The 27,529-nt window shown below is 34.9% G+C and overlaps 1 protein-coding gene across 3 annotated transcripts in view; it reads right to left on the reverse strand.

Moving 5' to 3' along the window:
* Positions 1-27,529, reverse strand: part of MIPOL1 (mirror-image polydactyly 1) — a 476,051-nt gene that overhangs the window by 45,966 nt on the left and 402,556 nt on the right. For 2 of the 3 annotated variants that reach the window (XM_027847439.1, XM_027847437.1), the window contains one exon: positions 14,434-14,664. In XM_027847439.1, coding sequence (XP_027703240.1) covers positions 14,434-14,664 — 231 coding nt within the window. Of the gene's footprint in view, positions 1-14,429; positions 14,665-27,529 lie in introns of those variants that run through there. The other variant, XM_027847438.1, reaches the window with a different exon arrangement.

Genomic DNA, 27,529 nt, shown 5'->3' on the forward strand with positions numbered 1-27,529 from the left:
GACCATGGGTACTTAAGTTGTGTGACTTAACCTCTATCTACCTCAGCCTCTTCAACTGTAAAATGGGGGTAATGATAACTATAGTACTTAAAACACACAGGGTTGTTCTGAGCATTAAATGAGATAATATATCTAAAGCGCTTTGCAAGCTTTAAAGCATAACTAAGTTATTACAGAAAGAATGAAGAAAGAGGTTTGTGACTCAATACAGTTTTTAGGTGTGTCACTCAATAAATTCTCAAGAGGGAGATTAACAAGACATAACAATGTAAAGTCTCTCTTTTCTTCCATCCATCCATCCATTATTGACCACCTTCATTGAGAAAGGGCTGTGATATATTCTTAGGGAAATACACACAAAAAAGCATAGTCTCTGCTTTCATGGAGTTTACTTTCACTCATACTAGCCTATTAGGTTATCTTTTGTATTTTATCTTCCACCAAAGTCCTAACTGCAAGGTCTCTTTGTTATAGAGATGTCCTTGGGTTCTCAAAGACTGACAGAAGACTGAAAGCTCTGGCAGGTTCTGCCAAAGTGAAAAGGCTTTGAGTGCAGACTTGTCAAATGTCTATGTCCAAGGACCATCCAAACTAAGCTTAAAGAGGTTTACCAGTAGGAGAATGACCAATGGGGAATCTGTTTTTCAGTCACAGTAACTCCCAAAGCCGGTCTACTAAAGTATAGAGGGAGGGACTTGTCACTGCCAGAGTATTAAAATGATGACATGGTGGACTGCTGAAGCGTTGAAATGTTATGTTTTAGGGTTAATCAAAGTCAAATGCAGTTTGAGTCAAAATGCAGTTATTAATAACTATTCAATGGGTCAAGTTTTTTTTTTTCTTCCAAAAGCTTCATTACTGTCAGGTTTCTGAGACTATAAGTATTTTTGACTGGAACCAAAGATATGATTACGTAAAGATAAGATACAAAAGATAATCTAATAGGCTAATATGACTAAAAGTAAACTCCTTGAAGGCAGAGACCATGCTTTTTTGTGTATTTTCCTGAGGACTTAGCACAGTCCTTTCATAATGAAGGTGATCAATAAATGTTTGCTGAGTGAATGGATGGATGGATAAAACGAGGGACTTTGCATTAGAATGTCATGTTAACCTCCCTCTTTATCCAATGACACACCTAGAAAGTGCATTGAGTCACAAACCTCTTTCTTCATTAGTTATTTAAAAATAATTACTAATTTCCATTTTGAAATCTGAATCACAGAATATTAGAGTTGGAAGGGCCCTTGGAGACCACCTAGTTTAAGAAGTACCTGAATAAAAATCCCTATTTCACCACATCTTACAAATAGTCATCCAGACTTCGCTTGAAGACCTCCATTCATGGGTAAGCCTACCTAAAGAGGTAATTCATTCTGCCTCTTTGCAACTTGCATTCATTGATCCTGGTTCTGCCCTCTGGAGTCAAACATAATAAATATAATCTCAAATTCAAATGACAGCCTCCAAACATTTGAAGAGTTACCATGCCTTCCTTCCTCTCTTCCTCATCTTCTTTTCTCCAGGATAAACATACCCAGTTTCTTTGAGTGATTCTCCTATCTCATGAATGTGAGGACCTTTATCATCCTGGTGTACTCTTCTAGACGCTTTCCAGTTTATCAATGTCCTTCCTAATTTGTGATGTCCAGAAATGAATAGAATATTTCATATGTGACATGATGAGGTCAGTGCAGAGTGATTCTATCAATTTATTCCTGAAAGGTATGTATTCTAACTTTACACTAGCTTCTTAAGGCAGCTGTATCATACTGTTCGCTCATACTGAGTTGTACAGTCCACTCAACATCCCAGATCTTTTTCAAATATATGCATTTCTAAACATCCTATCCTTATGAAATAATTTTTTTGAACCTGAGTGTAAGGCTTTACATTTATTTCTATTAAAATTGATTTTATGGATTCAGGTCAACATTCTAGACTATCAAGGTCTTTATGAAACCATATTTTGTCATCTACTGTGTTAGTTCTCCCTCCTAGCTTTGTGTCATCTGAAAATTTGATAAGCATGCTATGTAGGGTTTTATCCAAGTCATTAATAAAAATGTTAAGCATAATAGGGTCAAGCACAGATCTCTGGTGCACTCTACCCTCCAAAATGACTTCAAGTAATTAATGGCTAAATGGTTACAAATTTATCTAGTTGTTACGTCATTATGAAATGAAATATCATTTCTCCATGTTTCTACAATAATCAGAAATTTATTGAAAGCTTTGCCAAATTTAGCTAAACTATATTTACTGCATTCACCTTATAATCTAGTCTTATAACTCCATCAGAAAAGGAAATGAACTTAAGATTGGCATAAGCTGTTCTTGAGGAAGCTATGCTAGCTCTTTTTAATCAATATTCTTAACATTGTTCTTCAAGAAAAAAATTAATAAAAATAATTTAAATTTACATAGTACTTTATTCTTTTGATCCCCTCAACTGTCAGTGCTCTCCTTCCCAAAATACCCTGGAAGGTAGTTTAACTACCTTTAACTATGTTTTTATAGAGTAATTATATTTATATTTTGCTATTTTTAAAGGCAAACAAATTTGTATTTATTTGCTTTATATTTATGCCATATATATTTATATGACAATAATAATTATTAAAAATTACAGTTATCATTTATATAGTGTTTACTATGTGCCAGGCACTGTTGCTAAGTGCTTTACAATTGTTATCTCATTTGATCTTCACACAATCCCAAGAGATAGGTTCTGTTATTATCCCCATTTTACAGATGAGAAACCAGGCAAACAGATGTTAAATGACTTGCCCAGGTCCACACCTAATATTTAACTCAGGTCTTCCTGACGTCAGGCCCAGCACTCCATCTACTTCACCACCTAACTGGCTATAAGTACTTGTCTTCTCTATTATGTAAACTTCTTGTGAGTACAGATTGTTTCATTCTCTGTAGCAGTGCTAAGCACCTGACCAGCACTTCATAAATACTTATTGACTGATTAACTATTTTCAAAGCATTCACAAGTTAATTTGATTTGATTCTTGAAAGTATTAAAAGTCCTGTTTTACAGGTGAGAAGAAATATACGTCAAGAAAGAAGAGGTGATAAGAAGAAATAGAGGTGATAAATTATTTAAATTATTTGGAACTAGTGTTCCTAATTCCTAAAGAACTAGTGTTCTTTCTGTAGCGTATTTCTTTCTATTTAACTTCCAATCCAAAACAATTCCTTTAAATAATAGGAAATGATTATAGGTTGCCTATTAAAAGCCATGATAAGTTACAGCTATTTGAAGTAAGAAAGATATGTTCATCCTATAGAACCCAATGAAAAATTCTTCCTTAAAACAAAACTTCCTTTATTTAGAGGGGTAGGATAGGTTCAGGTCAAAAACAGTGTCTCCAATAATTCCTTTGTTTTGCTTAAAACATTAATATAAATTTAAGAAATAACTCAAATGCAAACTTAGTACCTCTTAAAATGACCAAGTTATTATGGCTTCCTAAGATTTTTGAAACTGTCTGGCATGAAACACCTAAAATTTAATTTCCAAGTTTAAAATCAACAAACTTTAAAATAAAAAATTCCCAAATTCTAGTAAATTTCTCCATTCTTCAAAGAGACAAATACTACAAAAAGGATTTCTTCTGCTGGTATCTTTAAATCATGTTTATGTCTTCATTTTTAATTAGTTTGGCTCATTCTTGAGAAAGGCAGAAAATATATAGCTTATCATGTTAACTTTAAGAAAATATTAAGGGATCTAAACAATAGACTATGAATTGAGAGACACTATGTAGAAATGACAAATCTGTCAGCATAAGCTTGAGTCCTGGTTTTGGTCTCCCTTTCACAAAGTAAATTGTTCTCTATAGCATTCAATCTGCACACTACAGATCTCATTTTGGTTGTTGAAAATATCAAAAAGACTTTAGACCTACATATAAAAGATACTTATTTTATCCTTTTCTGACACACTGACCTGTATACTCATTTAAAAAGGAACACCACATCTTTATGTTATTAAATCTTTGTTTTGATCTATTAGTATTCACCAAAGTGCCATTTTATAAAACCCCACACTGAATAGGCAAGGCTGGAGGTGACCATCTGCAGCTTTGGAGTCTGCATTTGAATTGATGAAAAGAGCTTTGTGTTTTCATTGCCAAGTTTGATTCTTCCAGTCATTAGGTATTCCCCTCAGATTGCATCAATGAAGTGGATGCTCTTACACCAATGTGTTAAATTTTCTTCTCCTCATGGTTTCCTTTGCCAGCTATACTCAAGAATCACTATTGGATCTAAGTCACATTTTTCTCAGAGCTATGTTAAAAAGGCGGGGGGGGGGGGGGCGGCATCAGAGCATCTGACTAAAGCCCATATGTGTTTCTGGTCAGTCTCCTGGCTGAGGGGTCACCTCACATTGTGGTGTGATTATACAGAGATTCATTCTTCTTGAACTGTGCTGCTCTGACCATTCTGGGGAAGATTAGACCCTCTAGTCAGTAGTGAATGTCTTGGGATACTGATGTGAAATGCACACAACTCGGTCAGGGGAGCAGATTAGTTTGGTCTTGGGGAAGAATTTTAAATATGGATATGCTTATGTGCTCTCTGTATAACTCTGAAATGTATTATATAACAAATACTAGCATAAAGAGAAATCTATTTTTTCTCTGCCCTTATATTATTATGTGTATTAAATCAGCTCACAAACACTGATGACACTTCAAGTAGCATGAGTTTCCATGACGAAGTCAGAGAGTATTTTTAGAGTCTTATTAAAGCTCAACAGGTTCCAATGCTATTAAGCAGGTCATTATTTTAAAGGATCACTTTTGCTTTGTAGAAATAACGCAGTAAAGCCCATTTGCTGTAATTCTTCATTTGTATTTTTATTAAGAACTGGAATGCAATATCCCATGTAGATGAGAAGGAAAGTCTTCATACATAGCAAAATATTTATAGCAGCAGTTTTGTAGTGGTAAAGAACAGGAGAAAAAAATAGATGTCCGTCAACTGCAGAATGATTAAACAAATTGTGGTACATGAATTCAATGGAATATTACTGTTCCTTAAGAAATAATGAATATGGAGAATTCAGAGAAGTATACAAAGACATATGAACTGATGCAAGAGGAAATAAATCAGTAGAGCTAAGAAAACAATATATGAAAAGATTATCACAATGAAAATAGACAGACAATACTAAACACCACATAAGGATAATGACCATGCTTAGCCCTAAAGATCAGAGGAAAAAATGTACCTTCCTTCCTACTGGTCCGGAAGTATGGATCACTTCATACACTGTCACACTTAGTTTCTTTACTAGCTAGTCTTGATGAACTGATTCTCCCCCCCAACCCCACCATTTTCTTATGCTTTGCTATTGAAGATGGTTCTCTAGTCAGGGGACTAGGGAGGAACATATTTAGAAATGAAGATGATGTGAAAACAAAAGCTATCATTAATAATTGTTCTCAGAGAATTGCACAGAACTGTTTCTGCTGAATTGGTTATGTACAGCCTTCGTCTGGAGAAAGGAAGAAAAAAAGGCAAGGAAACAACAGGCAAATACCTTTTGAACCCTGTTAAAGATGCTAACCTCTAATGGGCACAGTTTTAATGAATTCATTATAATAATCAACAAGGATTTATTAAATTCCCAACATAGCCATGGGGTTTATTAGGTGGACAAGTTACATATTATACATTCAATTACATTTACTTCTGAGTTCAGGTTTTATTCATTTAGTTTTGAGATGTAAAATTTGCATTAGCTAAAGGAACTTTGACTGCAAAATATCCTATTAGTTCAAATATGTAAGTAGAAGCTTGCTATATCAGATATTTAACTAGGACACATAACTTCTTGAGGAAAAATGTATGTACTCCCAGTTTGGATAACTGTCATTTTACCATTGATATATTAACACATGTACATATTAGGTAGAATCTATGAGAATGAAAGTAAGGAAAAAGAGAAAAAGAAAGTGCTAAGTGAGAAATAAAGTGTGGGAAGGAGGGGCAAATCTAAGTAAGAATGCTAATGAGTCGCATATAACCTTTCCAATGGCTCATATTAGGGGAAAAAAGGAAAAGGAAAAACTCCTTTTTCCTTACTCCTTTTCCAAGGATCTCAAACCATTTTATAAACATTGTTTTACTAATACTTATAATGTTTCATTTCGCTTAAGTCTTCATTTCTACAAGGATGGGTAAAATTTATATACTGAGAAATAAGGAAACACTGAAATGGCTGAAAAAGGCTATTCAGGGCTAAAGGTTATTGGTTCAGAACTCATTTATTACCCCATGTGACTTGAATTGAATCTTACATAAGGGTACATAAAGAAAGAAGCTACAAATGTCTATAGCCTACAAAAATTTCTGCTCACAGAAGGCTCATAATGGCCTTCCAGGTTCTGATTTAAATGAAAGTTACCTTTGTCTTAGACTCTTAAGAGAATGTCTGTTTGCCTAAGACAAGCAACAGGAATCATGTCAGAACATTATATCATAAAAGGACCTAACAGAGTCTTGTATATGATAGATACTCAATAAACATACTGAAAAAGAAAAGGAGAAAAAAAGACGGCATAAGAGATTAAAAAAGGGGGGGAAGAGAAAGGGAGAGGATGGGGGGCCAGAAGGAGAGAGTGAGAGAGAAAGAGAGAGAGGCGGAGAGAGACAGAGAGAGAGAGAGAGAGAGAGACAGAGAGAGAGAGAGACAGAGAGAAAGGCATAAGATTATGCCAAGATCAGTTAGTATTGAATTCTTTTCTCCCTTGTTTGCCCATGTACCTACCTGGCACTCTGTTCTATAAGAATATTTTTATAATTCTTATTTTTCCTTCCCCCAAATCCCAGTCTTTTGAAATTTCTCTAACATGACAGGAGTCTGAGGTCTGATCTATACTGTAGCCTTGGATATAAATAGAATATAATCAAAATTTATCCTCTATTATCTAAGTCTGATACCAAATTCTACCTTCTTCTCTTCTTCTCATATTCCCCTTCTTCTTTCCCCATTAGCTAAAGTGTTCTTGAACTATAAGATTGTGCAGGAATGTGAACTAGCCCAACTCTAGATCATCCATTGAAAGGCAGCTTTTATAAACAAACATGTTGGCAAGAGGGTCTAGAGTCCAAATAGCTGTGTTTTACCTCTTCTTCCCTGCTTCCATGCATTTTGAAGATCATGTCACAATATTATCAGAGACTTTGAAGAGGAAAGCAAAGATTCTCCTTCTTCTTTGAGTTTCTAGCTGGCAGCTCTATTGGCCCTGCTCAAATTCTGGGTTAGATCTCCAAAGGTAATAACTGTACACTAATCCTACACTAAAAGCAAGGGACTAGCCAGAGAAGTGAAACTGTTTCTTTCATATGTAAAAACAGAACATTCCCAGTAGGTCACTGTGTCAGCCCAAATATTTTGCCTTTAAAAAAAAGTAAATGAGCACAGTAATTATTTGTCTTCAAAGCCTGGCAGGTATCTCTGTGTACAGTATAGCTGCTGCTAAAGAAACCTACCTTATGTACCTAGTACAGGAGAGTAGTGATCCACTGTGCAAATATGCACAGGTATTGATAATTTTTATAAAATACATACTTGCCTGACAGAGTTGAAAAAGACTTGGATTTCGCAAACTAAATATGTATTTAGGTAATTTTTTTAAAAAGCACATACAGCAATTCACAAGCCCAATAGACTGGATTTGTTTGATCTACTATTGAAATCTAAATTTATACACCTTTGCAAAAAAGCATATCATGTGTCCAAGAAAGCAAATCTAATATGGTAAGATGCTATTTTGTATTGGCTACATAGAAGGTATTTAAGCCCATCTTCTAAACACACAAAGATCTGTTTACTTACATTACAGATGTATGATTACAAATTATACAAAATAAAACTAGATATAGGAGGTGCATTTTGAAGCTCAATTTTTTGGGAAAATTTGCACATACATCTTTGCAACCCACATGGTACACTATACCTAGGGCAGCTTTATGCTTCATTCTATATTTGGCAATCCTGTCACAATCTTCCCTGACCACCTCACCCCTCCCTCTGAAGCCAAAATCAAATAAATATCGCTATTGTTACTGGAAAAGCATGTATCAATCTACTCTGCTACAACTCTATTCACTATTCCTATAACTTTTCAAACCAAAACATTGCTCCAGGGCCATAACCCCTATGTGTACTGTCTCCTGCTATCAGAGTACAGGCTTCTTGAAGGCAGGGATTGTTTTGTATTTGTATCTCCAGAGGTTTGCACATGATAAGCACGTAATTAATCTTTTTTTTTAACTCACTTCTTCCTTACTGCAAATGAAAAGACAATTTGACTACTAGTCAACAAAAATTCCCTATTTCACAGTAATTCTAAGCATCATAAACATAAGAGCCATATTGAAGGAGAGTTTCAAGAAATATTTTGATTCACCCTCTCTCCTTTTCTTCCCCAATAATACAACAAAGCACAGCAAAAATGTGAAAATCTTCTAAATTCTGGTTAGAAAAATCTTGTGTTTAGGTCGACAATTGATAAAATTTTATTCTTCAATCCATCTACGAATCAAGCATTTATTGAATGTCTCCTAAAAGTCAGGTCTTAGATGAAAGACACGGAAAAAACAATAGATCTGCAGCCAGAGGACTTCAATTTAAATTCTGTCCTGGTCAATTAACTACCTCTACGACCTCAGACAAGTCACTGAATGTGTCTTAGCTTCAGTTTCTTCATATACAAAATGAAGGGCTTGGATTAGATGGCTTGTAAGATGCCTTCCAGTTCTAGGTCTACAATCTTGTTATCCTTTGATTATTCATAATCTGAATGTGAAGTAGGAACACAGGAATTGGAACTGAAATGTGGAAAGAAACTGATCTTGGTGGAAAGATACTGACATGATGGGAACAATTTCATTGAATTAGATACATCTAACAACTGGGGTATAAATTTTAGTCAGTTAAGTTTGGTTATAGCTAACATTAGGCTCAAGTGCAGGAACAAAATTAAACAGTTGGGTAAAGTCTTTGATGACAATAGCATACTCTTTTTATCAAGAAAGTGTGGAAATGCTCTGTTCGCCTTCCCAGAACCCAGAGTCATCCACCCCTATCTTATAATTCAACCTGCAAACAGATTAAGCAGTGGAGTTTGTGGACAGGCTGTTTGCTCTGAGCTGAGAACCCTTGTGTGACACTATGGTGACTCTTCTGACACTTCTAAAGGAAATATATATGCAGTTCTTACTCATCAGCAGGGAAACCAAGCCAAGAATTCACAATTTCTTTGTAACCTCAAGTATTTCACACAAATCATTATTTGGCTGTGAGGCAGGAAATGGATTGTTAGCTTTCCTTTCAGTTATTTATTTTTAAAGATGTAGAATGACCTATATTTCATAAAGGAACTAACCATTTTGAAAGCCATCAATTGAAAGAATTTGTACTGGCCTTTGATATTCTTTGTAGTCTTGAAGGTATTTATTTGGTGTTTTAAAATTTTAAAATGCTAAAAACTAATGTAGATTTTAAATGACTTTTCCTCAAAATGGAAAAAAAAATGACCAGATGTGAAAAACCTTGTATACTCTGTTTGGATTGCTCTATTTGAAATGTATCTATACTTCAGAAAAAAAAAAAGAAAAAAGAAAAAAGGTCTTTATTTACATAATTTAATTCTGATCAATGATAATATAGCTCATACTAAAAGTGTTCTACTGTAACAGTGACTTTACTCCAAAAAGGATTTAGTGAAGTTACCAAAGATCTAATTAAACTAGGACTTGTGAGGAAGATTAAAACCTTTGGGACTATTTAGTTTACAAATGAAGAATTAAAAAATGTCTCCAAACATGAATCAATATTGTATGATGGATGGAGACAGTCTTTTCCATATGCATTGAGATCAGATAAAGAGGAAATGTTACTAAGTTGCAGAATTTTGTAAATATGAGATTTGTAGCTAGTTTTAAACCATTATCAAAGGAACTTGGTAATTTCCGTTCTGGGAGATTTTTTGTTTTGTTTTGTTTTGTTTTAACAACCAGAAAGGTCTTTCTTTATGATGGTTTAGGTACCATCCTAACAACAAAGAGAGAGATGGACACATATGATCCTTAAAGTCTCTTTGTATCTATAATTCTATTTGTTAATACATATTAAAATAGCTTTGTTAACTTGGCTATATAGTGTCTTATAGCCTTATGTAATTTCAATACTTAAAACAGGAGGAAAGAAAAACAAATAGATAGATACATAAAAATCATTTAGAAAACAACTGCTTCAGGCCACAAGGAGTCACATACAGAAATAAACAAATGATCATATTCCTTGCCAATTAGCAAATATAATTTGGGAGATCTGGATTTGTATCCCTATATGTTCCTCTACAAATAATTAATTAATTTTGTGACTATTCCCCATCAGTAAAATAAGGATCAGGCATGGCCTTAGGTAAAATTTTGAACATTAGTTTCTCTTATAGACCCTTTATTGCTTCTTTCTCTTACCTTTCAATATTCATTCTTTCCCCTTACCTAACACCTAAAATACTAGTACTCTCATAATAATTCTCGTGGGAAAGGTGTTAAAGTCATTCCTTCAATAACAGAGGAGAATGATGGGTGGGGCGGGAGGTTGGGTAGGGGGAGGAGGAACTCAGTCATACTAACAAGTTAGTGACTGAATGTGCTATTCTACCAAGTATATGTGCTTTTAAAAACAGGATTATTTGGAGTGTTTAACTCAAGATAATTTCAGGCGTTATGCTTGATTAGGGAGGCATTTTTGAACAGCAGACCCTTTTTGGCACTCTTCCTAAGATACCACATCAATTGAATGAATGATCATTCTATCTGCCCATAAGACTGATGCTGATGTGGATAATAACAATTGTGCAGAATTTCTCCTTCCAGGTATATGGTAAAGAAAAAATGAGAACATATATGCATATATATGTATATACATATATAACGCTTTGGGCTCTCTGGGGGAAAATCATTATGTAAATTCAAAATTTTATGATTATTAAAGACAAGGAGATTTGTCTATATTCACAAAAGTTTCCACAGTTTTTATGTGTAATTAGATTACAGCTCATAAAGGAAGTTGACAGATTAGAAGAGAAAAGCTGGTGAATGCTCGAGGGGCAGAGGTCAAAGGGGAGCTCGATGAAAGAGCCTGAAGAATAGTGGAATGGAAAGGAATGGATGGGGAGGGGGGCAGAGTTAGTTAAAATGTCATAGCTTCCTATGAAGATAGTAAGTTGTTTTTGGGGTAAAACTGGCAATCAAATACTAAATAAAAATTGAGCCCAGTCTGAATATTTTCTGTACATTCTAGTCCTATTTCATGTTGTTCCCCAGCTCATTGCTCATTTCCAACTAAATCAAATAATATTATTCTTAGCTTGCCTTTACATAATTTAAACTCAAACTCAATAAAAGATGTAAAGTTTCTTCTTTGAAAGCGAGGCTAGTACATGTTTCCTTGTCACCTCTCTTACCTATGTTCTCTAACTTTGGAATGTAAGCTCCTATTTGGAAGGGAATACATTATTCCCTTTCAAATTATTTTTACGCAATAGCATCTAGTACAATGACATGGTAAAGTAGTTGCTTTGTAAGTATTACTATGGCGCCAAGCACAATGCCTTACACATGGTAGGCGCTCAGTATTTGTTGAATGATATATGATGGACACTAATTCTTCCTAATATGGTCTTTAAAATAGGGTTCCAGAATAACCATCTTATAAAAATTGGTGAAGCAGGCACACCCAACTTATCTAGGGAAGTACACATTAGGCAGCTAGGTGGAGCAGCAGATAAGAGTTCTGAGGCCTGGAATCAGGAAGACTTATCTTCGTGAGTTCAAATCTGACCTTAGACATGTACTAGCTTGTAATGCTGGGCACGTCACTTAACCTTGTTTGTCTCAGTTTTCTCTTCTGTAAAATGAGCTGGAGAATGAAATAATAAACCACACCAGTATCTTTGCTAAGAAAATGCCAAATTGGGTCACAAAGTGTCAGACACAACTAAAAACTGACTGAACAACAACAACACAAATTAACAACAAATCCAAAGCTTAGTTTGGTCAGCATATGGCAATTAAAAGTGATCAATAACTGACTGTTGTTAAGAAAGACATTTAGTTATTTAAGTTAGATTAGACTGCAAGTAATCAGAATAAATTAAAAACAACCTATTGCAGCTAATACAATTATGATGCACACAATATAATTTGGGGGTTATGCACATTTCTTTAAGAAAATAAAAAAAATGTGACCCTGGGCAAGTCACTTAACCCCCATTGCCTAACCAAAAATAGACAAACAAAAAAGAAAATTAAAAAAAACCAAAACCCTGAAGATTAAACAAAACATTCTATTGTCTGAGTGTATTTAATAGCTCACGTTTATATAGAACTTTAAGGTACACAAAATACTCTCCTAATAACCACGCTGGTAGTGAGGTAGTGCATAATCATCTCCATTTTACAGATGAGGAATGTGAGGGTCAAAGAAATGAAGTGATTTTTCCAGGCTCACAGAGCTGCTCTCTGTTAGAGTAAGGATTCAAATCTAGGTTTCCTAACTCTAGGTGTAGTCTTCTCTCTTTCCACTGTGGCACAGAGTTTCTCAAATTCCTTTAATTTGTTCTATTTCATTCATTTGTATTTAATTTCTATTCTAATCTTTCAAACTACATTCAATAGAGATGTGATAAAATCTGAACCCTTTCCTTTGTTAATAAGAATTGTATTCATACAAATATTCTTCTTCATATTATTTATATATGTCTTCATTTGTAAACTTTCCCTTTTTATGTTGCTTATTTATTTGCAATAACTGAGCATCTAAAGCTACATAATGCATAAATTGTGAAACAATAGCCAATTCCAGTCCTGGACTAAGGTAAATTCTAGCACTATTTACATTGCCCTCTCAACACACTTATGTATTTGTAAGTTATTTTACTTTTGATCAACTCATTGATATTTTTGGAAATCTGAAACAGAGCTTTCACAGTCACCTACCCTTAATGAATGGATCTCAGGGCTTTCTGGCTCTGTGGTTGATGAACTTAACCTTTAAATTTGAAAAACACTTCCAACACTTAAACACAAATCAGACAGCTCAAGGCAACCTAGTAGAAGAGATTAAGGAAGCATATAGTGCCTAAGCCTGCTTTATATGTCTAGATGGCCAGCTTGCCTGGATCTAGGGTCATAAGAAAAATACGAATTACAGAGAAGCATGATAAGCACAGATACAAATGGATAATTTAGACTCATGGATGGCTTAAACTCTAATAAATAAGAAAGCAAAAATCTTACAGTTAATTAGTATTACTCATTAATAATGTAAAAATGAAGAAATCATCCAGGAAACCAAGTATGCCTTGGGAGTTAAAGTGATTTGTCCTTTTACAGTTTGTTAATGTGATGATATTAGTGGCATATAAAAAAGGATCAGTTAAGTTTCATTATCTTTCAGCTTCTGAAAAAAATCTCCTGTTGTTAAAGATATTTCAATTAGAAAGTGTCATCCTTCTGTTACATTAGTTTTTGCTAAGATTGAAGGACTATGAAATTATTTTGTTTAAAATATAAATGTAAAGAAAATTATCTCAAGCAAACAAATGCAGTTTTATGTGTAAAAAGGTGGATTTAACATGTTTGCAACTAAGTGTTTCATATCTTAACAGAACAACACAATTTTAATTAGTACCAGTCTACCTGCTTTCAAAGGTTCATATAACATACTGCAAAGTCATAAATCAGCTTGGCTTCATCAAATTCACCTCTAAGCCAAGAGAGTAAAAAACAAAAACAAAACAAAAACACTTTTGACTGTTGGCTCTTCCATTATAAGCTGGGGTGGTAAAGGGTTAAATAATCCTATAAGGTGTTTCTAGGCCTACTGACGAAGTTGAGTTGCTTTTCTACCCAGGTAGTTGAGTGGATAGAGTGCTGGACCTAGAGGCAGGATGGCTGAGTTCAAATTAAGACTCAGACACTTACTAGCTATGTGACCCTGGGTAAATAACTTAACCTTTCCATGCCTCAGTTTCCTCATGTGTAATATGGGAACAATAATAGTACCTACCTCCTAAGGCTGTTGTGAGGATAAAATAAGATCATATTTTTAAAGAACTTTTCAAACCTTAATGTGCTATATAAATGTTATTATTATGATGAATGATAATATTATTACAAGATGCCTTGTTCTAAATAGTAGTGATGGTTTCCAAAGGGATCCCAAGAAAATATTTTAAAACTACGAATGGACAAAAGATATAAACTAGGAAAGTTGACCATTTGGCCCATTCTACCTTTTTTTTTTTTAAAAAGGCAAACAGCATGAAGAATACCTTGTCTGACTGCCAAATGACAGCATTTTTAAAAAAGCAAAATCATTTTACTTACTTTTGAACTTTTTCATTGGCCTCTTGGGAGGCCTTTAAAGCTTGCTGAAGCTTTAATTCCATGTTTGCTCTCTCTGTCAAGGCTTGCTGCAGCTGGATGGCCAGTTCCTCATTTTGTTGATGAGTGATGGAAACAATATCCTCTCTGTTTTTTAAGGCATCCTCATAGGTACTAAGAGTACAGTTGAATTGATCCTTTAGACTTTCTTCTTGGGATAACGATTTGTGTAAACTATGAAAACAAGGAGGGGCAGTAATTAGTTCTAACTGAAACTTGAAAGATAAATTATGAATGACCCATTTAAAATTCCTATTTTTCTAAACATCAAAATCACTTCAATACATGAACATTAACATGTGTTTATATTTTTCAATAAAGAAAATTATCATTAAATCACAATATTAGAATAAATCTCCAACTACATTATCTGTTCCATTCCTTATTTCTTCTTCCAGAATGTTGCTTAAGACATGTTAGGCAAATGATTATCTACCTTGACAACCCAAACATATGAAAATATAACACCATATGTCAATTTAGCAATATCACTATAAACTTTACACTTGATTTTCTCTAAAAGGAATAGCAAAGAATTGGAAAACAAAGTATTTCTACATAAGTAAAAAAAAAAAAGACAAACTTTCTAAATGCAAGGCAGTGAGAAGTAGAGGACTGAGCCTTAGACTGGAATTTAGTAGAACTAGGGTTTATTCTGCTAATACTTAATGAGTATGAAACAGGACTGTGCAAACATGGGTGAGCCATATATAAAGCATTTTCTCATTTTCATACCTGAGATGCAGGCAGAGTTAAAAATAACCAAAAAGAAACTCTATAGGGGAGAGTAATAAGTACCTATAAATATTTTCTTTGTGTTAATAAATGCTGTGCCAAAAACATATACCCATTAAGTCACATTGCATAAAGGCATACAAATTACGACTAAATGAACACAGAAGAAATATACAGATGAATAGAACTTTAAAATACTAAAGGTCAGATCTTTCATAAGTCATTACACCTACCAGCTGAGGTTATTTTGAAATGGCACCAAGAACCTCACTCAATTAAATAAAGACATTTGAAAAATATAAATATTTAATAAGAGAAATTCAAAATCCACAGAGGAGATGTACCTTTTTATTAAATAAAATCATTTCAGTATTTGCATACAAAGGAAATGTCAATTGGAGACTTGCAGTAAAGTGGCTTATCCGCATACTATGAATTGAAAATGTGACCAAAAGGTGAATATATTTCTTAAAGCTAGTAAAAAAATTTTTTCTTTAAAGTTAGCCTCAGAACTTTAGGATATTCCCAGATGAAATATAATATGCAACTACACATAAGTTTGGCTAAAGATTTAAAGTTGAAATATATATATTTTTAAATGTCTGTAGTCTCATTTTGAAGAAAGTAGCATGTAACATCAAGAGGGAAGTAGAAATAGGATAGTAAAATTTAGCATCTTTGCTAAACTTTTGTATAAGTGGCTGTTGCATATAAAACAGGGATGAATACTTCTAAATCTGTAAAATGTGGTAAAAAACCAACATCACTCTTCTGTGTTTTCCATCTTACCTCCTTTCCTAAGAATGGTTATTCATATTTCATTGGGACTCTTTCTACAAGCTTCTAGTGGGAGAGATGAGGAGGCTGGGCAAGAGGATACTGACAGCACTTAAAGCTTGAGACAGGGATATACCATCAAAAGGAGAAGAAAAGTGGGAGACACAGCCATGGGGACTATAAAAGAATGGCAGAGACTTTTCATTTGGGGAACAGGGGGGAGGGGAAGCAACCAGACTCTTCCCGGGGGAGCAGACTTTATTGTCAATGGCAGGCCATCAGGTGAGCAGCAAGCCACCCGATGCAAGGGCCAAATCAACAGTGGACTCTCTTCCTCTCTCCTTCCACTTCCATTTAAGTTGAAAACTGCACAACAGTGTCCTATTTTCATACCTACCAAGGGTGATGATATTTTGTAAACCTGATTCCCTTTTTATTAAGTGAGTTTGTTTCTATTGTCTGTGGGTGTGGTGTTACTGGAGCTCTGTGGGGAGGGGTGGCAAAAAGGAGGAATAGCCTCCGGAGCTATATTGTATTGACTATGGCACTAACTGGCAAGGGAAGAAAAGGTCTTCCATGGGGGCTTTCAAGTCTCAATTTAGTTTTACAAATGATCCTATAACTCTCCCAGATACAACCCTATAACTTGAATTCGAGGCTCACTTAGATTTCCTGTAGAAAAATGAGAGGACTTGAAACCATGTTCAGTTGAGGGTGTGTGTGAATAAAGTCCTAGATGCTGGGTGCCCTTTGTACATAAAGGGAGGGGGAGATAACGGGAAAGCCTAGCAGAAAAGTCTTGCCTCTGAGTCAGTCAAGTAGGATGGTCTGTGAGGATTTCAACTGAGTCCTTTTTAGTTAGGCGAAAGAACACAGACCCCTTGTACTCCACAGTGACACTTAAGTATTACATCTCTATATATGAAATCCCTAAATCTTTTGTAATGTGAAAAAGGGACCCCATCATTTTGCTCAGTTGATGTAACCTCTTCACATGGAGGACTCTAGGGAGCTTGCTTCCTCTAGGAGAATTGTGATGATACATAAGGGAGTGCCTTGGAGAAACTGTGGAGTATTATTTTTATGTTCTGTAACTAACAGTGAACCATGTGGTTCTTTGATTGTTTTGGAGGGAGGACATTAAAAAACGCCTGACAGCATCACTCAACCTGCTTTGGTACAGCTAAATTTCTCACATAGGAGTTCCTTTACCAACAGTTCTCAAAGTGTGGTCTGAGAACCACCAGGGGCCCTTAAGACCCTTTCAATGGGTCCACGAGGTCAAAACTATTTTCTTTTTCCTTTTTTTTTTCCTAAATTCAATTTTATTTTATTTTCAGTACCAAAATCTTCCCTTCCCCTATCTCCTCTGTAGCCGCTGAGAAGGTAAGAAATGCAAAACCCATCACAAATACGAAGTCACGCAAAACAAATTTTTGTATTAGATATGTTCCAAAATCAAGGCAAGAAAAAAGAATGCTGTAATTTGTACTCTGAGCCTATTGGTTCTATATCTGGAGATGGACAATTCTTTTCATCATGAGTTCTCTGGAATTGTGGTGGGTCATTGTGTTGATCAGTTACTAAGTCTTTCACAGTTTTTTACAATATTTACAAATACTGCTGTTCTGTATAAACTGTTCTCTTGGTTTTTGCTCACTTCACTTTGCATTAGTTCATAGAAGTCTTCATTGGTTTTTCTAAAACCATCCTCTTCATCGTTTATTATAGCACAGTTGTGTTCCATGACATTCATACACTATAACTTATTTAGCCATTCTCCAACTGATGGGTATCCTCTGTTTTCAATTCTTTGTTACCACAAAAAGAGCATTTGTGTGTGTGTGTGTGTGTGTGTGTGTGTGTGTGTGTGTGTGTGTGTATGTATAAATTAGGTACAGATGAGTCTTTTTCTTCTTTCTTTGATCTTCTTGGGATGTAAACCCAGTAGTGGTACTGATGAGTGAAGAGATATGAAAAATTCAATAGACTTTGGCGTATAGCTCCAAACTGCTTTCCAGAATGGTTGGGCTAGCTCATAGCTAAACCAATAGCGTATTAATGTACCTATTTTCCAACATCCCCTCTAGTAGCTGCCATTTTCCTTTTTTGTCACCTTAGCCAATCTGATTGGTATGAGGTGGTACTTTAGAGTTGTTTTAATGTGTATTTCTCTATTACTGATTTAGAGCATTTTTTCATATGACTATTGATTGTTTGGATTTCTTCCTCTGATATTTTCTGTTTATGTCCCTTGACAATTCATCAATTTAGGAATGGCTCTTATTCTTATAAATTTGGCTCAGTTCCCTATATATTTTAGAAATGAGAACTTAATCAGAAAAACTTGCTACAAAGATTTCCTATCAGTTTTCTGCTTTTCTTCTAATTTTAGTTGCATTGGTTTTGTTGGTACACCTAGATTCTGCTAGACTATTTTCTAGTTTTCCAGTGTTTTGGTCAAATAATGAGTTTTTAGTCCAAAAAGCTGAGATCTTTGGATTTATTAAACACTAGATTATTGTGCTCCTTTGCTTCTACATATTATGTACCTAATCTCTTCCATTGGTCAACCATTCTATTTCTTATCCAGTCCCATTTTTTTTTTTTGATGATTATAGCTTTGTAGTATAGTCTGAGATTTGGCACTGCTAAACTCACTTCCTTCACTTTTTTTTTCATTTATTTCCTTTATGTTCAATTACACTTATAGTTTTCTTAATATTGAATCAACTTTGCATTCCTGATATAAATCCAGCCTGGTCGTAATGTATGATCTTTGTGATATACTACTGTAATCCTCCTTCTAGTATTTTATTTAAAAAAATTTTTGCATCAATATTCATTAGGAGAATTGGTCTATAGTTTTTTCCCCCCTTCTGTTTTAGCTCTTCCTGGTTTAGGCATAAAAACCGTAATTGTGTCACAGAAGGAATTTGGTAGGTTTCTTTCTTGACCTATTTTTTTTAAACAGTCTATGAAGTATTAGAATTAAATGTACTTAAAAGGTTTGGTGGAATTTGCTTGTAAATCCATCTAGTCCATGGGTTTTTTTCCTTAGAGAGTTTGTTTATGGCTTGTTCAATTTCTTTATCTAAGCTAGAGTTATTTAAGTATTCTATTTCTTGTTCTGTTAATCTGGACAATTTATATTTTTGTAAATATTTAGCTATTTCATTTGGACTGTCGGTTATATTGGAAAAAATAGTTCCTAATTATTACTTTTATTTCAGTTTCATTGGTTGTAAATTGGCCATTTTCATTTTTGATTCTGGTAATTTGTTTTTATTCTTTCTTAAATTAGCCAATGATTTATCAATTTTATTGTTTTTAAAAATGTCCTAGTATTGTTTATTAGTTCAATGGATTTTTTAACTTTCAATTTTATTAATCTCTCCTTTGATTTTCAAGGATTCTATTTTGGCTTAATTGGTGATTAATTTTTTTTCTAGTTTTTTTTTTTTAAGATGCATGAGCAATTCATCAAGCTCTCTCTCTTTCTCTCTGTCCCCTCCCTCCCACTTTCTTTCTCTGCATTTAGAAACATACATTTTCCCTTGAGTATTGCTTTGGCTGCCTTCCCACACATAATATTACATTATGTCATTGTTGTCTTTATCTTTATGAAATTGTTGATTATTGCTATGATTTGTTCCTTGACCCACTCATTCTTTAGGATTAGGCTATTTCGTTTCCAATTAATTTTTATTCCATGCTTTCAAGATCCTTTAATGTACGTAATTTTTATTGCATCACAGTCAGGAAAATATATTTAATGTTTCTGCTTTTTTTTCATTTGTTTGTGAGGTTTTTATACCCTAATAGTCAATTTGGGGAAGGTACCATGCATAGCTGAGAAATATGTATAAGCTTTTCTATTCCCATTTGATGTTCTCTAAAGGTCTCTCACATCTAAATTTTCTAAAATTCTAGCCATCTCTTTAACTTCTTTCTTGTTCATTTTATAGTTAAATTTATCTAGGTCTGAAAAATTGCGGTTTCCCCACTATTATATTTTTACTTTCTACTTCTGCCCAAAACTTATTGAACTTTTCCTTCAAGAATTTAGATTCTATGCTATTTGGTACATATATGTTAAATATTGATATTAATTCATTTTCTATGGTACCTTTCAGCAAAATGTAGTTTTTCTGTTTTCTCTTTTAATTAGGTCTATTTTGGCTTTTGCTTCTTCAGAGATCATGATTGCTACCTCTGCTTTTTTTTTTTTTACTTCACCTGAAACATAATAGAGTCTGCTCTTGCTCCTAATTTTAAGTATATCCTTCTGTTTCAAATGTGTTTCTTGTAAACAACATATTTTTGGATTCTGGTTTTTAATCCATTCTGTTATTTGCTTCCATTTTATTAGTGAGTCGATCCTATTCACATTTAACACAGTTATGATTACTAACTGTGTATTTCCTTCTATCCTATATTCTTCAATTTATCCTTTTTTTTTTCTTTTTACCTTGTCAAAGGTAAATTCACCCTTCTCAAAAGTCTGGTTAGTTTTCCTTTATATTTTCTTAAAATATGATGTCTAGGCTTTTTGTTCATGACTTTCTGATAGTTCAATGACTGTTAAATTATCTCTCCTCAAACCATTTTTCCAGGTCAGTGGTTTTTCCTATATCTCACATATTCTATTTTTTTAAGTCTCTCAGTTTATTGTTTCTCGATATTTCATGTAGTCATTAGTTTCTACTTGGCCAATTCAAATTTTTTAAGAATTATTTTATTCATTATTAGATTATGGTGCTCCTTTGTTTGTATTTTTGTACCTCTTTTGCCAAGCTGTTAATTTTCTTTTCTTAATTTTCTTATATAGCTCTCATTTCTTTTCCCAACTTTCCTCTGCCACTCAATTGATTTTTCTGCTTTTTAAAAAAAATCTTAATTCTTTAATTTTTCTAGGAAATTCTTGTTGATCTTGTGTTTAATTTGTATATTTTTTTCCTTGAAACTTTGCATGTAGATGTTCAAGAATGACTGTCTTCTATGTTTGTGTTTGGAGCTTCCCTGTCACCATAGTTGATTTTTATGGCTAGGCTTTTTTTTTTTTTTTTTGCTGGTTTGTTTGTTTATTTTTCCAGGCTACTTCTTGACTTTGAATTTTATGTTAGTGTTGGACTCTGCTCACTTCCAAGGGAGATTCTGACCTGAGCTTCTATCTTTTTATGTCCTTCTGCTGTTTTCATAGTTCAGTCTGGGAGCCTTAGGTGCTTCCAAAGTAGTGTGATCTCAGGATAGGGCTGTTCATTGCCCTCCAAATCTGTGCTCTGCAAGTTTGTGGCACAGGTTTGGTTATGTTGGCTTGTGTATGGTTGAGTTTCTGTAGACTGCTGCTGGATTCAGTCACTATTAGTCTACTAGAATGTTCTGCAGGTTCAGAGTGACTCAACTGCTGACTCCCTCTTGGTTTTGGTCTCCTGACCTGGTTTATTTCGCTGCAGTCTTATTGTGGGGTATAGGTTAGAACTGACTTCTTACTTTGCGCTTGGTCTCAGAGTCACATGTTTCTGGAACTTGTTCCTTGATCCTTAAACAGGTGGTACCACTTCTCCCTTGACACTATTCCTTTCTGTCCTGTTCTGACCTGGCATTGGGTAATGGGTAACAAAGCTGCCAAATGTTCCGGTTTTTAGTGCTAGTATGGAGATCCTCTGGAATCTCTTTTTGCCTGGGTTTTTTCTGCCCTGGCACTCAGTCCTCTTACCAGCCCTTGGTGCTGGAGCTCTCTCTGCCACAGATACCACCTGCTCAAAATTTTTCATAAGAATACTAGGATACATTATCCCTTCTGTTTCAACTATATTCTTTTTTTAATCTATTTTTATTGGGAAAGCATCTAGCATTTCTGCATTGCAAAAAATGCTAGCTCTTGGTTTTAGTTATTTGCCTTAGATCATATTAAAGAAAGGCCCTTCTATGCCTATGAATTTTAGAGTTTTTACTAAAAACAAGTACATTATTTTGTTAATAACTTTTTGCATCTTTTTAAATAATTATGTAATGTTTGTTAATTTTGTTATTTATATGATTAATTATGCTAATATTTTCCTAGTTGAACCACTCTTATATTTTTTGTATGATTCATACCTCTTTTAAATACTTGAAGACAACTATCATATTCCCTCTAAGTTTTCTTTACTCTAGGCTAAATTTCCCTAGTTTCTTTCAAATAAAATTCATGTGGCATGATCTCAAAGACCTTTACTACCCTGGATGCTTTCTCTCGATAATCTTTTCCAATAACCAAATAATACATCACATATGGCCTGACCAGGGCATTGTATTATCATTTGTCTACTCTAGGATAAGGTACCTCATTAATGTAGCCTAAGATTGTATCAGCTTTATTGGTTGCCATATACCACTATTAACTCCTAATGAGTTTGTTTAGTCCACTAAAGCCTTCACATCTTTTTCTAATGAACTGCTGTTTAGCAATGCCTATGATTTTTTAAAACTCAAGTCTCAGATTTTGTATTTATCTCTGTCTCTAATGGATTCAGTTCTCATCCACTGGCCCTCACAACCTGACCAGCTTAGATCAGTCACAGAAAATGACTAAAACTGAAACTTTAGAGGTTCTGAAGGAGCATTTTAGTTCCTGAACTACAAAGTACTTCTCTGTTCCATAACCCAGCAAATGTCCCCAGCAAATGGGGACACAAGTGATAATTAATTCACCAGTGCTAGACACAACTATCCTGCTTTTAGGCATCAGGATGGGTGAAGCTGGAATACCCGGAAGGCTTTTTCTGTCTGCTTTGCATTTATGCCCTTGGTTTTCAGCTAAAATTTGTTAGTTTATGGGTGTGGCTCTAATTGAGTTCATACAGGTTTATTTACATCCTGTTTTCTTGTGCTTTTGAGCCCTCTGGCATCTCTGCTGTAAAGCTGTTTCTGTTGTCAGCTGTGTAAGTAAGACAACCAAGAATTTATTTCAAGTATTTTTTGATAGGAAAATTCCAATACAACAAAAGAAATGGAACAGTCTTTTGGATTGTTGTCAGCGGATTATTTTAGTAGGATTTATCTTATAGTTTAAATTTTTAAAAAACAGAATTCAGATAATATTCTTAGATTCAGCAGATGATCTATACAGCTATGTGTTCCAGTGCCCAAGAAAAAGTATTACCTTAGTGGATCTTAGGTCTACACCTATTTGTTTGTCAAGATATGTATGTGCATGGCTATAGAAAAAAGTCACAATTTGGTTTTAGACAGTTTAGTCAGTTTTAGTAGAGAACCAAAGGCACATCCACATTTTTGTTGAAGTGCTGTGCCCTGGGGTCACCATATTGTGCAATTTAAATAAAAGTTCTGGGGAAGTTGTCTATACCTGTTGCTTCTATTTTCTCAACTTCTACTCACTTTTCAACTCTATATTTCTGTTGAGAACATAAGCATTCTTCCAGTCACCCAATTTCACAATCTTTTTCTCCCTCATTCCACACATCGAATAAGTTGTTAAATGTCACTTCTATCCCCACAACATCTCTCATACTTGTCCCTTTCTTCCCACTCATGCAGCCATTATCTTAGCTTAAACCCTCATCATCTTTTACCTAGACTATTGCAATAACCTCCTACTTGGTCTTGATGCTTCAAATTTTTCCTCTCACATTCTCGACACAGCTGCAAAAGTGATGGTTCCTAATGTGTATGTTATACCTGACCATGTCACTCTACTACTGAAGAATGGTTCCCTATTGCCTCTAGGAGAAAATGTAGGCTCCATGGTTTACCTTTTAAAGCCCTTTACGATCTAAACAAAACTTACTTTTCCAACCTTATTCCGTTATTCTCCTTTGTGCACTATTTGGTCCATCCAAACAGGTCTTCTTGATGTTTTTCATCTATGACACTCCATCTCTTATCTCCACACTTTTGCCCTGGCCCTCCTCCACTCTTGGAATGCCTTCTTACCTTCTCTTCACCTCTTAGAACCCTTTATTTCCCTTCATAACTATATTCAAGTGACAACTTCTACATGAAGTCTTTGCCCTAAAACTTACCCTGTACTCCCTGTGTACATATTTTATAAAGAAATAATAATAACAATAATAGCTAGTATCTATATAATGCTTCAAGTTTTCCAAAGAATTTTAGTTTAATTCTTTAGATACAAACAAAATTGTGTACATGTTGTCTTCCCCCATAGAACATTAGCTCTTTTCGTGAAGAGATTGTTTGTCTTTGCCAGTGCCTGACACATAGGAGGTGCTTACTAAATGCTCACCTGGGGCAGCGAGGTAGCACAGTGAATAGAGCTCTGAACTCGGAGTCAGGAGGACCTGAATTCACATCCAGCCTCAGACACTTGACACTTACTAGCTGTGGGACCATGGGCAAGTCACTTAACCCCCACTGCCTCACCAAAAAATAATAATAATCATAATAATAATACATACTCGCCAATTATTTGATTTTCCCTATAATCCTATATGAATGTTAACTGGTGCAGCAGGGCTAAGGGTTTCAATTTATTCCTCTAAGAACCATGGATTAATTCTGAATCCTCGAGAGAACTGCAAGTTAGGAATAAATCAAACCTTGGTGACACATTAGTGTTCTGCAGTACCTACCTCAAATTACCTTAACCAAAGTATTGGCTATAGGAATGTTTGGGGTCAATAAATTCTAAAGTTGTTCCCATCTAGGGTAGACTGTGCAAACTCATGTGAACTAAATTAGTACTGATGGAGATGGAATCTGAACCCTTAAAAGGAAAAGACTATATCTTTGGGATCTGGACCACAAAAAGGAAAAGCTCTTGGACTTTACCACATGGCCCAGGTCCCTAGTGTTTGCCTGGGGCACCCGGCCCTTCCCAGTTAATCCTTCCAACTGCCTATTCATTGTGGCCCTTATTGTCTGAACCTGGCCCCACCCTAGACCACTACTCCTTGATTCCCCCTAGACCCCTTCTACTTGGCCCAGGTCCCTGGCATTCGCCTGGGTCAGCCAGCCCCACCAGGTCCTTCTCTGTTACCTCCCAGTCACCCCAAGCTATTGGCCTCTCCATGATCATATCCAGATCTTCCCAAGTTCCATAAGGTCCAACCTGGCCCCCATTAAATGGCTCCCATTTCTTAAGAGTCTCGCCGTTTGTCAATACAAGTGTCACAAATGTTCAGACTCCTTACGTCTTCTATTGGCGATATAATAAACCTTGTCTCTGCTCAGATTCCTTATGAGCCTGGCAGGCTTGTCAATATAAGTGTCACAAATGCTCAGATTCTTAAAGTCTTGCCCAACCTTGTCTCTGACAGAAAGAAGGCTTGAGTTGAATTCATTCAAGGCAGGACCCGCGTCTTCTGCCCTTGAATTTTGGGGTTCCCAGCACCCTTAGACCTCAACAGCACCCTTAGGGACTGACTCATCAGGGAGGTCTGGAGTGCACTTGTTTGTATTAATATAGGTTATTTTTCCTCTATCTTTCCCCCCTGCCCCAGAATAATATATGTTTTGTGGAGTATATGCTATGGCTATTTGATGACTCCAGTTTGTGCATCCAAACTGAGGACATATGAAAGTTTAGTGCATTTCTGAGGATCACTGAACTCTCACAGAAATGAATTTAATCAAATCAAGTTTACTGTGAATTACTCTACTTTAGTGGGGAATTTATTTTTACTGACTGCAGCATCATTCAGGATTTTGGCACTTTTGAAATACTAATTCAGAGGTTGTAAAATCTCTGAACAACTAGACAAAAGTGTTAGTAGAGGCCCCTTTATGTTTGGGTGAACCTTGGCCACAGGTGAAATAATGTTCCAGTTGGAGAGGTATTCTATGAATAAATAAAAAAGCAACAGGCTGTAGAAAATTTATCCTATGGAAACCTCTATATCCTCTAACTTGCCAGTAATCTCATCTATAGTTAGTCACAAAGAACTTCTCATTTTTAACAAAGCTTAATACTTTAGCTTTAACCTACCAATTTTTTTTTTACCACATTTTGTAATGCATATCTAGAAATGCTAGATCATGAAACTTAAAACAATTTTTCTATGTTAAACTGAAAAGCAAGTCATAAGAACTAACTTCTCTTTTTAAATTTTATTTTTACTGGTGTTTACAAAGCTGTTGATATATGCAAGCACTGTTGCTTAATTTTAGAAAGTCATACCCAAATTATATACCCCATTTTAAGTAGCAAATTCCATTTGCCATTTTATTCTTTCTTTACAATGAGGAAATTTCATTGTACAGTACACAAAGACTGAAGACTTGCTCAAAATGAACCTCAGCTTCTATCACACTGCTTAACTTGACATGCTATTGGGATTATAAAAGAGAAAAGTCCCAGGAGTATTATCTCTTTAAAAACTGAAGTGGTCAGGGAAGTATTCATTCACCTTTTTTTTTTTTTTAAAGGAATACACACACACAGACACACACAGGGCAACAAAGCAGATCAAGTCTGATAACACTGAAACATGCCTTACATCACAATGCCTGTGGATCTGGGGAAAAGTTCTAGCTAATGACCAGGATGTATGATATTTACTTTTATTTTGGTCTCTAGGGAATACTGTTTATCTTGCTTTAAAATTTATATGAGTCATTTTGTTATGTGCCTTTTTAATTAGCTTGAAGGAAGCAATCATTGTGTAGAAAGTGGAATCAATTTGGATTCAATATTGATAGCTACTGTGCTGCAAATTTCTAATTAAATGCAAACACTTTGCTAAAGTTAAACGTTCTAAAGTCCAGCAGCAATAATAACAGCAACTAGAATGAATTGCTTAAGCACTCCTCAACTGATTTTTTTTTTTTTTGGCCTGTCTGTCTGCTGCTCTTTCACTGAATTGTGCAATACATGAGGTGAATGCCAGCTGTAACTGATTTTTTTAGGTCATCTTCAGGAAAAAAAAAAAAAGAATGTTGAGTGCTCTGCACTACCTAAAGTTACTTATTAACCAAGTCCTGATAACTAATCAATAGCACTGCATGGAGCCAAATTTGCTGCACAGAACTTGTCCCCACTTTACCACCTCCCTAAGCAAAGGGTCATTAAATACCTAATGGCAGTAAAGGTGCTTTGCTAGATAGCATTCTGATATGTTAAGAGTTTTTAAAAGAAAGTTTATCTGGCTTTTCTCCGCACAAATAGATCGCTTGGGGGCAAACCATTATTATTAGCAGCCGACAGTAAAAGCACTTAAATTAAGGCATTTTAACAAATACTTTGCCAGAGAATAAATGAATTGCTGAAGGAAGAAAACTAAGGCAAAATGTTATTTATTTTAACCAGTTTGTGACACTTAAACAGAAGGAAAAACAAAAGGGTTCTTTCATTGGTAAAATGCCAACCTCAAGCATAAAACCCAAACCCTTTCATTTTACTAAATACTGCACTAGACTTGTTCAAAACCTGTTGTACAGCTGCTGTCATGAGGAACTCTTATAAAGTTTCTGTTGCTCTAGGGTTGCCATGAGGCCTGTTAGAATCATAAAAGGTTAGAGTTTTCATTCTTCAGCCATAGCAGAAATTAGGTTTTAAAGTCTT

This window comes from Vombatus ursinus, unplaced genomic scaffold, assembly GCF_900497805.2.
Source record: "Vombatus ursinus unplaced genomic scaffold, bare-nosed wombat genome assembly UNPS02015406.1, whole genome shotgun sequence".
NCBI lineage: Eukaryota > Metazoa > Chordata > Mammalia > Diprotodontia > Vombatidae > Vombatus > Vombatus ursinus.